The 12,687-nt window shown below is 38.3% G+C and overlaps 1 protein-coding gene across 1 annotated transcript in view; it reads right to left on the bottom strand.

Moving 5' to 3' along the window:
• The window catches only part of LOC150077659 (dual specificity protein kinase CLK2-like), a 377,713-nt gene that overhangs the window by 68,011 nt on the left and 297,015 nt on the right, over positions 1 to 12,687 (bottom strand). Inside the window, exon 8 of the mRNA XM_090384751.1 lies at positions 4,383 to 4,458. Within this exon, the coding sequence (XP_090240877.1) occupies positions 4,383 to 4,458 (76 nt within the window). The remainder of the gene's footprint in view (positions 1 to 4,382; positions 4,459 to 12,687) is intronic.

The raw sequence follows: 12,687 nt of genomic DNA on the forward strand, positions 1-12,687 counted from the left end.
GGAGATGTGCATATGTATCCCCAATTCACAAAGGGGGATTGAAGGGTGACACAAGTAATTACAGACCAGTTAGTTTAACTTCTGTTCCGGGTAAAATAATGGAGTCACTGGTTAAAGCTGCATTGCAGGATCATCTAGACAAGACTGCAGCAATAATTCAGACACAGCATGGGTTTGTTAAGGGAAAGTCTTGTCTGACAAATTTGATAGGATATTATGATGTGGTTACAAAGGAACTGGATGCAAAAAATAATTTTGATATCATATATTTGGATTTCAGGAAAGCTTTTGACACTGTTGCGCATGGAAGACTATTGTACAAATTGGAGCAGAATGGTATTAAGGGTAAGTTGCTACAATGGATAAAAGGATGGTTAAGTGGGAGAAGACAGAGGGGGGTAATCAATGGGTGCTGTTCTTCGTGGACTAATGTTATTAGTGGAGTCCCACAGGGTTCGGTATTGGGTTCACTGTTGTTTTGTATATTTATCAATGATATTGATGAAGGTATATCATGCTTAATGTCGAAGTTTGCAGATGATACAAAGGTTGGTAGGGTTGTTAATGGCAGTAATGGCAGTGTGCTACTGCAACAGGATCTAGATAATTTGGGCAGATGGGCTAGGAAGTGGCAACTGAAGTTTAATCTTGACAAATGCAAAGTACTGCATATGGGGAGAAGTAACCCCAGAGAAACATACCAACTGTGTGGTACTACACTTAAGGTGGTAGAAACTGAAAAAGACCTGGGAGTAATTGTGCAGTCAGATATGAAGTTTTCTGAGCAATGCAGACAGGCTGCCAGGGCACGTCATGGGGTTTTGTCAATGCTGTATAGGAATTTTGCTAGCAGGGAGAAGGAGGTGATTGTCCCTCTGTATAAGGCTATGGTCAGGCCACGCCTTGAGTACTGCGTACAGGTCTGGAGGCCTCATTTTAGGAAGGATGTAGATTTACTTGAGTGTGTACAGAGAAGGGCAACAAGATTGGTGAGGGGAATGAAGGGATCCTCTTACCAAGAGAGGCTTAAGTTCTGCAAATTGCAGTGGCTGGAGACTAGGCACCTGCGCAGTGATCTGATTGAGGTGTATAAGGCCTTGAATGGGTTGAGCACGCTGAATTCTGATGGGATCTTTCCACTTGTTCAGATTACGAACCTAAGGGGGGATAAATTCAAATTAAGAAAGGACAGATGTAGAATAGATGTGCGGAAATTTGCCTTTAGCCTGCGGGTTAATTGCTGGAACAAACTTCCATCTGTCGTTGTGGAAGTTGATAGGTTGAATAAATTTAAGGAGGAACTGGACAGGCATTTGGAGGGAATGGTGTGATTTTTTTTTTTTTTGGCTGATGCTGCATTGCTTTCTTACATTACATGCCGCTACTACTACTGAGCTGGGGGGGGGGGGCATGAGAAGGATCAGGATTATGATTACCAAGGGTCATCAGATGCCATCCTGGTCTTCTTTCCATAGTCTGGAAAGAATTAGGAGGGGATTTCACAAACCACATCGAATCAAACAACAGAATAAGAGATTCAGAACTTGAAAATTACTTCCAGAAAAATGCCAATATACCTGGTCATATGGATGATAGTAGCATACTCCCTACTCAACCTCAAGAACATCCCAGTCACCTAGATAAAAGAAAAAATAAAAGATGGGCCAGAAGGTACTCAGAGCAGGCACTACAATGACCGCTAGCAAGACAACAGAGATAAGAAGTCCTCTAAATGCATCATGCACCAGCAGGATGCTCATTCCATCCCCTTCGATAGTTTGTCTAATTCTTCCTTGAATTTATTCAAACTACCCGCTTCTAAAACAACAGATGGAAGTTTGTTTCAAGAATCAAGCACCCTCTGGCTGAAGGCAAACTTCCACACAATCTATCCTGCAACCATCCTTCCTCAATTTGAATTTATGTCCCTTCGTGCACTGAGCTTGCTCAATCCATTAAAAGCCCCAATCAGATCTCCTCACAGGAAATGGAAATGGGCTGCAATCTGCCAAGTTGGTCCAGTGTGGGTTGCCTAGTCTCCAGGCACTGCAATTTGCAGAAATGATGCCTTACTTGGTAAGAACACCTTTTCTTTCCTTCATCAATTTCGGTGTCCTTCTCTGCACTCATTCCAACAGATCTACGTTCTTTCTAAAATGCAGTACTCGAGATGTGGCCTAATTGTTCCCTTGTACAATGGAACAATCACCACCTTATCGCTGCTAGCAAAGTTCCTGTATATCATTGACAAAATCCAATGAGCTGTCCTGGCTGACTGTCTGCACTGCTCGGAGAACTTCATATCTGATTGCACAAGCCCCCCCCCCCCCCCCGTCTTTTTCATTTTCCACTATCCTCAGTGTTGTCTATGTTTATCTGGGATTACTGCCACCCATTTACAGTACCGTGTATCTACCAATATTAAACTTCAACTGCCATTTTTCAACCCAATTTTTCTAGATATTGTTGCAGTAGCATACCTTCATTGCTTTTATTAACCACCCTGCCAACATTTGTATCATCTGCAAACTTAGACATTAAGCCAGATATACCCTCATCAACATCTTTAATAAATACAGAAAATAACAATGGACCTGGCATTGAAACTTGGGGGACTCCACTAATAATATTAGTCCGGGAAGGGCAGTGTTCATTAATAACCACTCTCTGTCTCCTCCCACTTTGCAATAACTTGCCCTCAGAACTAAACTGCTCTGAGTTATACAGCAGTATTTTATGTGCAGCAGTGTCAAAAGCTTTCCTGAAATTTAAGTAAAAAAAGTAGCAGCCATCATCAATCCACTGCACAATGGAAGCCCTCTCAACAATTCATGTTGAGGGAAATGGGCCGTAATCTGCCATGCTGGTCCTGAGTGAGTTGGCAGATAGACCATATTTAGCAGTTAGGGGCTTGAACCCTGGTCTACTAAAGGAGCATGTGCTACTCCTGACCACTCAGCTATGGAGGCATAAATCAAAATTATTATTTTTTAATCCAGTTCCTTCGTTACTGCATCATAGTATCCAATCAGATTGGTCAGACAAGATTAACCCTTAACAAATCCATACCGAGACTGCAGTATAACTGCATTTCTGTTAGATGGCCTGCATTACTTTTTTAACTAATGACTCCATTATTTTCCCTGGAACAGAAGTTAAGCTAAAAGGAAGTCTGTAATTATTTAAATCACCTTTTGATTTCCCCTTTGTAAACTGAGGACACAATTGCATACCTCCAGTACATAGGAGCTTCCTATGAATCTTATAATTATAGCTAAGGGCTTGCTTACTCTTCTGCTGCCTCTCTTAATATAATTGGATAGAATCCATTCCACTTTTCTTATCGTAAGGTTGAGTGGCTGACCCCTTTTAAATCTCCACAGCTGCGTACTTTTTATTTTATTTACTTTTTATTAAATAATTACAATTAATATAAATATGTATATACATATGACAGAATCACAATATTAAGTGGCAAAATAGAAAGCGAATTTCCTTGCAATTTTCCATTTTCCTTTCTATATATGGTGTTGGACTATTATTTTTATTCACATGTTTCATTTTCCACTTTGTTCCCTCCTTGACTCAGACTAGAACCCAGAATGAAAAAAGAATCTGAAAAAGAAATTTTTTTCCAGTGATCTACACGCTTTGCCACTGACGGTATTTATTCCTAAATTTATATCCTGCTAAATATCTTATATAAGAGAAATTTTTTTCTCCCATATAAAACTAAAATTAATTAATTAAATTTAATTAATGAATTAATATTTGAAAAAACTGTATTAACATCAAGTGTCATCCACTACAAGTTTAAAAAAATGTATTTGAACTTGAGTGGATGAATAACAAAAATTTATCAAAAAATTATTGATTTTCGCAAGAATTGAACTCGCATTCTTCACCTTCACGTGAAAAATACTCAAATCCTTGCATTTTACCGATTGAGCTACTGCCTGTTGATTTCAATTTTATTCCTAAATTTATATCCTGCTAAATATCTTATATAAGAGAAATTTTTTTCTCCCATATAAAACTAAAATTAATTAATTAAATTAATATTTGAAAAAACTGTATTAACATCAAGTGTCATCCACTACAAGTTTAAAAAAAATTATTTGAACTTGAGTGGATGAATAAAAAGTATTTTATTAACGATTGAAAATTTGAACAAGATATATAAATATATATAGGGAGAGTGTGAACTAATAGTAGGAATTGAAATAAATAATAAGGAAAAATAAATAAATTAATAAATCAATATTCTCAAAAAAAACTGCCTATCCTTCATGAATTACATGTAATTAGTAAAAGAATTTTATTCTGTTGATTTAAAAATTTATAAAGCTAAGCTGTAATTAATGATTAAATTTCTTACTTACATTTGACAGCATAGCATAACTGATAGCTAATATGTCTTACTTGCTCCAAAGGATAAGGATAGTAATTATTTTCTTTCTAAACAAATAAAATTTTTTAAAATTTTAAGATCAGAATGGATAATATGACATTTTCAATACACAACTCAAGTATTATGATAAACATTAAACATGACAACACTTTATTTTAGTTGTATTACTTTTATTTTATTATTAAAATGGTCAATAAAATCTTTTGAGGATGTTTCTTAATATAATATAGAGAAGAAGCAAGCTTATACAGCATCAGCCAAAATAAATAATAATTTTTACCGACTTAATTTGACCATACCCTATGATAATAAGTTTCAACCCTTCTTTAAATTTATGTAAACTATGTACTCCCATTGACATTAGGTATCAATTTATTTCAATAATCAATTACTCTTAGATTGAAAGCAATTTATACATGTGTTCTGCAATCTACTATTAGCACTAGCAGAGGCATATGATGCAAGAAAGCAAGCCTCAGCATCAGCCAAAAAAAAAAAAGGGGGGGGGGGGAACCCCACTTCCCATTTCACCTGTCCAAAAGTTTGTCCAGTTCTTCCTTGAATTTATTTAAGCTATCAACTTCCACATTTTCCGATTTAAATGTGTGTGTGTGTGTGTGTGTGTGTGTGTGTGTGTGTGTGTGTGTGTGTGTGTGTGTGTGTGTGTGTGTGTGTGTGTGTGTGTGTGTGTGTGTGTGTGTAGACTAAAGATGAATATGGCTAAAACAAAAGTAATGATGAACAAGTATATCACAGAAAGGGATATAATCGTTGAAGGAGTAGAAATTGAAAAGGTGGATTCATATACTTATCTTCAACAAGTCATTAGCTGTAACAATGATAAATGGTTGGAAGTTAAGAGAAGAATAAATTTGGATGGATAGCATTCAGGAAATATAGTCACATACTGAGGAGCAATATCATAGCAAAGTCATGGTAGGGAGCATAGGGAAGTTTCGCTCCTGTAAGTCATAGTGGGGAGTCATGGTAAGGGCACTCGCCAAAAGAATGGAAAAGCTGAAAACTACACAGTGAAGAATGAAACGAATTATATTAGGAATCAGACTGTTAGATAAGTAGGCAGCAAACTCAAGTAAAGGACATTCTTATCAAAACTAAAATGGTCTTGGGCAGGACACATAGCTCGAGGACATGATGACAGATGGACTAAGAAAATAACAGAATGGTACCCAAGAAGAGTTAGAAGAAAACCTGGAAGACAACAACGGAGATGGACAAATGAAATTCATGAGTTTGTGGGTAGTAAATGGATGGTCATTGCACAAAACAGAAGGAACTGGAAAGTTGCTGGAGAGACTTTCATCCTGCAGTGTATTGAAAATGGCTGATGATGATGAATATTTGTTTTCTGCACCCTTTCCAACAGATCTATGTCATTCCTAAAATTAAGTTTCCAAACTTCATGAACACTGTATACAGTATTCAATGTAGCTCAACCACTGCTTTATACAATGGGACAGTAACCTCTTTGTTACTGCAGAATCTGGCAAAGTTCCTATAGAATCCAAGAAGCTGTTCCAACAGCCTGTCCACACTGCCCACAGAAATTCATGTCAGAATGTACAATTATTCTCAGGTATTTTTCATTATCAACTACCTTGAGTTTGGTGTTGTCGAAATGGTATGTTAGTCTGGGATTACTGTTACCCAAATGCAGTAATGTATATTAATCCATGTTATACCTCAATTACAATTTTTGAGCCCATCTGCTTAGTTAATCTAGAACTTATTGAAGTAGCATTATCATATCAAAAAATATTTAAAAACTATACATTAAGTAATACAATCGTGGGGAACATCAGTAGCACAAGAAAATTAGACTATTTACAGTTATATTTTAATTCTTCACGTTACATAATTTTGCTAATAGGTCTGAGATATTTAAAAAACCCAAAGATTTGTGGGGACACAATGATATTATGAAGGGAACAAAGAATGATAGTAAATTCTGTAAGACAAAAACTTTGACAGAATGAGGTAGAAAGATTTTAAGTCAGAGAAGGTTGAAAAGCAGAGATTCCAAATTACCATGTACCAAGTCTCTGACATGGAATATCAGAACGGTCATATGCACAAGTACCACCTTTGAGGCGAAAGGAATCATACAGTGAATAATTTGGGCAACTGAGATTAACAGTAGTTGAATCAACCAATAAGTGAGATTCAACCAGAAAATGTGCATGCAGTTTGGCAGACTGTAAGTGGAAATGGACATCGTTGAGATTAGAACTGAGACACGTATATTTGTGAAATGAACTAGAAAATGTTTGGGAGGTTTAGATCTATTCACAGATAGGCTTATTCTGTTAGTTTGACAATTCATGGTGTATTCGAATGTAAGAAAAAGTGTGTGTGGAGGGGGGGACATACTGTATAAAGTAATGAAATTTTTGGTGTACACATGTTAAGAATATACCTAGATTCTTGACATAACGTGGCCTCGACAATGCCTCCCCCCCCCCACCTTGCGCGCGCGCACACACGCGCACACACACACACACACACACACACACACTACTCGGACTCCCTCCAGTCGCTATCTGGCAGAGTAGAGGTAGCAAAATTACACACTAGCTAATCTGGAAACCTCCTAGAGTTACCAATCGGTTCAGTCTGGTGTACTAACAAGTGGTCGGCCTGTGAACACCGTTTTAGAGCTGTACTCTTGTAATGTAAAAGACCAATGGATTGACTGACAAAGACCAATAGATTGACAGTAGCCACTGGCAGAGGTGAAAGAGATTCTTGAACTGCTTCTATTAGAATGAGCAGAAGCCTGAAAAACAAGATGCATGGTATTTCAGAGACTGCTGGGAGCCATTGCGGTACAAGTAAACACATGGGTTGTGTTAGGGTAGCTAAGAATAGAAACAGGTGCAGGTATACTTGCGTGTACACCAATGCTAGGAGTTTAGTAAATAAATTTGATGAATTTGAGGTATTGCTCAAAACATCAAAGGCAGATATTGTTGGGATATCAGAGACGTGGTGTCACACAGATATAAGAGATGCAGAACTGCAATTTGGGGAGTACAACGTCTACAGAAAGGATAGACAGGATAGGAAGGGGGGAGGGGTTATGCTATTACTTAAGAAACACATAAAAACCAAGGAAGTGAAGCCAGTCGACATCGCTGGACAGTGCAGTGTTGAGTCAGTTTGGTGTGACATAAGCATTGGGAGATCAAAATTGAGAGTAGGAGTGTGCTATAGGCCTAATGACTCTGATGAGTATAATAAGGAACTGTACAGGGAAAAAGAGTGGGCCAGTAAATCAGAGAGTCTTATAATGGGAGATTTTAATTTCCCAGATATTGACTGGAATTTGGGGGCTGGTTACTCACGCACTAGCAGGGCTTTTGTGGATTTATTGGATGATTGTTTTCTACATCAGCATGTTCGGGAGGCAACTAGGCGAAGGCAGATTACGAGAAATCCTTGGCAAGGGATGCAAAGAAAAACAGCAAAGAGTTCTTTACTTATGTAAACTCTAGAAGGAAGGGGATGAATCAGATTGGTCCACTTGATATTTATGGGTCAACTGTTGATGATCCTGCTCAGGTAGCTAACAAACTAAATGAATATTTTGCATCGACATTCACACATGAGAAGTTATTCAGCAAGGGGAATGCCAGAGGTGTATTCAACTCTAGCAGTAAGCTACAGAATCTTGAAATAACTGGGAGTAAAATGGAGGAGAAACTGTTGAAGATAAACACAAGAAAGGCACCCGGGGTGGATGGGATCTATCCAGTTATATTAAAGGAGGCAGCAAAGAAAGTAAGCAAACCCTTAGCCATAATTATGAGAGCTTCCTTGGACTCAGGGGAGGTACCCATAGACTGGAAATGTGCAAATGTGACCCCAATTCACAAAGGAGGATCAAAGGCTGACACAAGTAATTATAGACCTGTGAGCTTAACTTCTGTTCCAGGAAAATTAATGGAGGCACTGGTTAAAGAAGCACTGCAGGATCATTTAGACAAGACTTCGGTTATAGCTCAGACACAGCATGGTTTTGTTAAGGGGAAGTCTTGCCTGACCAACTTGATTGGATACTATGATGCAGTCACAAAAGAACTGGATGCAGGGAATAACTTTGATATTATATACTTGGATCTTAGAAAGGCTTTTGATACTGTTGCACATGGAAGACTGCTACACAAATTGGAGCAGTGTGACATTGGAGGCAAATTGCTGCTATGGATAAAAGGGTGGTTGAGGGGGGAGAAGACAGAGAGTGGTAATCAATGGACACTGCTCATCGTGGACTAATGTTATTAGTGGAGTCCCTCAGGGCTCAGTGTTGGGTCCTTATTGTTTTCTGTATTTATAAATGATATTGATGATGGTATATCAAGCTTAATGTCCAAGTTTGCAGACGATACAAAGGTTGGCAGGGTTGTCAAGGACACTACTGACACTATGCTGCTGCAACAGGATCTGGAAAGGTTGAGCAGATGGGCTGAGAGGTGGCAAATGAAGTTTAACATTGACAAATGTAAAGTACTACACATGGGAAACAGCAACCCCAGAGCAACGTATCAACTCTGTGGTACTACACTGACAGTGGTAGAGAATGAAAGGGACTTGGGGGTGGTTGTGCAGGCAGATATGAAGTTCTCTGAGCAGTGCAGACGGGCTGCAAGAGTAGCTCATGGAGTATTGTCAATGATATACAGGAATTTTTCCAGCAGGGATAAGGAGGTGATTATTCCATTGTATAAGGCAATGGTCAGGCCACACCTAGAGTACTGTATACAGGTCTGGAGGCCTCATTTCAAGAAGGATGTAGAGCTGCTGGAGTGAGTACAGAGAAGGGCAACAAGATTAGTGAATGGAACAAAGGGGTGCTCTTACGAAGAAAGGCTTAAGTTTTGCAAATTACAGTGTCTGGAGACTAGGCAACAGCGAGGTGATCTGATAGAGGTGTATAAAGCCTTGAACGGTTTAAGCATGCTCAATGCTGATGGGATTCTTCCTCTAGCTCAGAAAAATCACCTGAGAGGGCATAAATTCAAATTGAGGAAAGACAGATGTAGGATAGACGTGCGGAAATTTGCCTTTAGCCAGCGGGTGGTTGGTTGGTGGAACAGACTTCCATCCCTTGTGGTGGAGGTTGATAACCTAAATAAGTTTAAGGCTCAGCTGGACAGGTATTTTGAACGAACAGAGGGGTGAAGTGGAAGTGGGTTTTTTTTTTTTTTTTGGCTGATGCTGCATAAGCTTGCTTTCTTGCATCAAATGCCTCTACTAATGCTAATGCTAATGCAAGGAAGTTTGGATCTCGCCATGATGTCCATCATAACTTCAAAAGTCATCAGTCATACTGCATGATGGAAGAGATTGGGAAGGGTTGACCGGAACTTAGCTCTGGAGACTAAACATGAGTTCCACCACTTCAAGCTTCCAATAAGCAAAGTGGTGGTATTGCACCGGTTGATGAAAGTCATCTACCACCTAATATTGTGTGGTAACAAAGAGGAGCAGCAATCCTCCATGTGGTGTTGGCGCCACACCTCAACCCCTGCTTATGTTGGTATACTTAGGATTACTGGTATAACCCCCATGCTCAACTGTTTGTTCAATGCTTTTGCCAATGTGATAATTAAGGAGGCACTTGGGAATAAGAAGTGGGGGTTAAAATAGGTGATAGGCATGTACAGGCTATTAAGTTGCAGACAATCAGAGGTCATACTAGCAGGTTGCCCTGCTACACTGCAAAAAATGATCAAAATACTAAATAAGAAAGCATTGAAGTATGGAATGAAGATAAACGTGATGAAAACAAAGGCAATGATGATGGGTAAAAGGTTAATTCCGTTCTGAATTGAGATCAATGGAGTAAGCATAGAACAGGTAGAGCACTTTAGGTATCTGGGGCAGTTATTAACACAGGACATTTCAAGTTAAACTGAGATTCAATTCAGAATTGCAATGGCAAAACAATCTTTCAAAAATAAACTGTCGTTGATTACACAGAAGAAGATGTCGCAGGAAATTAGGAAGATAATAAAGAAATATATCTGGTCAGTGGCACTATATGCAGTAGAGACATGGATTCCAACAAAGAGAGACAAAAAGAGACTTTAGGCCTTCGAGATGTGGTGCTGGCACAGGAAGGAAAAAAATTAAATGGCCTGAAAAAGTATCAAATATGGAAGTATTAAGAAGTGTCCAAGAACAAAGGAAAATTCTAAGTAGAATAAGCTCAACTATACTCAATTGGGTGGGTCACATAATTCGACATGGTGGGTTGCTTCTGGATGCAATGGAGGGGACTGTGAAGGGAAAACACCCTAGGGGTAGACCAAAAAAAAAGACCATCGGGACGTTGCTGGATGAAGCAGGACTTCGAAATTTCGAGGAACAAACGGCACAAGACAGACAAAGATGGCGACAGCTCATCAGAGGAACCGAACATTCACAAGACTGAATTATGATGACGATGATCTCTTTGTATCATTATTGATCCACGGTTCTGAGTACTTAAATATCATAAATCTGTTAGCAAATTTATATATAATGTAATTTCAGAAATTAAATTGTAACTGTAAATATTATAATTTTCTCATGCTACTGATAAACTCATAGTTTATCAGGTACTTTCCAATCTGACGGTATGGGAAGTAATTAATTAAATGTTTTAGTCTACACATTGAAGTATTGTTTTATTCCTGATTATTGTCCACCTGAGTATTACCATGCCATTTGCTGAACTCATTCAAAGCAGAATATGCTGATTAACATTAAATAACTTGCTATCTTTGTAACACCACCAGCAAACTTAGACATTAAACTTGAAATACCTCCAAAATACCATTAATAAATATTAAAAACAGTAAGGAACTCTATCCATATCCATGAAGTGCAGAAGTCATTTATAACTATTCTCCCAACTATTTCTTTAGTAATAATTTGCACCCAGTACCACACTGCTTCATTTATAAAATTCAATTGTTTAAATTTATAAAATGCAAGATTTTACATTTGCAGAATAGTATCCCTACAGTAATTTACATAATTGGTTGGACTGAATAAAAAACACCAGAGGAAGACAGAGATTTTGAGGTTATGATATAGGCAGATATGAAATTCTCCATGCAGTGTAGATGAAAGGTGGTAAGGAGAGCTTATGGTATCTTGATGTTTTATTGAACATTTACCTGTAGAGATAAAGAGGTAATAATTCCACTGAATAATGAAACCGTGAGAACTGCACACTGAGAACAGTGTGATGTAGAGATCACCCTTTAAGAAAGGCATCAAGCTTCTTGAAAGGTCCAAAGAGTGGCACCAAATCTGGTTATATGAGCAAAAGGGGCACCCCATGTGAGGAGAAACTTTGAATATGTAAGCAACAGAGACTGGTAACTAGGTACCTTGAAGGGGACCTGAGTGAGATTTATAAGGCTCTGGTGGTAAAATGAATAGCAAAATTTTCGCAGTATTAGTATTAGTAATGGCCGCATGGTGCAAGAAAGCCTATGGCTTATGCTGCACCGGCCAAAAAAAAAAAAAAAAAAAAAAAAAACGAATAAAACAATGATAAAAAAATAAATAAATAAAATAAGATAAATAAATAATAATAATTAGTAGAAGAAAGGAAATTAAACCTATCATCCTATGCACTTCCCTGACCCAAAGGTACTATCCAGATGACCTTTGAATTTCCCCAAACTGTCAGCCTCTACCACCCACGTAGGCAACTTATTCTAGTAATTTATAACTCGCTGGCTAAAATAAAACTTCCTGCAGTCCAATCTAAACATTTCCGCCCCATAACTTGAATTTATGTCCCTTAGTTCTAGCATCATTTATAACCTTGAAAATTCCGCCCTCATTCATTTTACTGATGCCTCTCACAGCCTTAAACACCTCAATCAAATCTCCTCTAAGATGTCTAGTTTCCAAACTCTGCAACCCACATATTTGAAGTCTTTCTTCATAAGGACGCCCTTTTGCCGATCTCACCAGGCGAGTTACCCTTCTTTGCACCCTTTCAAGAAGCTCGATGTCTTTCTTCAGGTGCGGTCTCCATACTTGAACACAGTATTCCAAGTGTGGTCTAACATAAGCCTTATATAATGGGATTATCACGTCCCTATCTCTACTTGCAAAAGTTCGATTCCAAGTATTCCAAGTATTCCACAGTATTCCAAGTGTGGTCTAACATAAGCCTTATATAATGGGATTATCACGTCCCTATCTCTACTTGCAAAAGTTCGATAGATCATCGATAGGACACCATGGGC

This window comes from Mastigoproctus giganteus, chromosome 11 (genome assembly GCF_048544385.1).
Source record: "Mastigoproctus giganteus isolate SK-2022 chromosome 11, ASM4854438v1, whole genome shotgun sequence".
NCBI lineage: Eukaryota > Metazoa > Arthropoda > Arachnida > Uropygi > Thelyphonidae > Mastigoproctus > Mastigoproctus giganteus.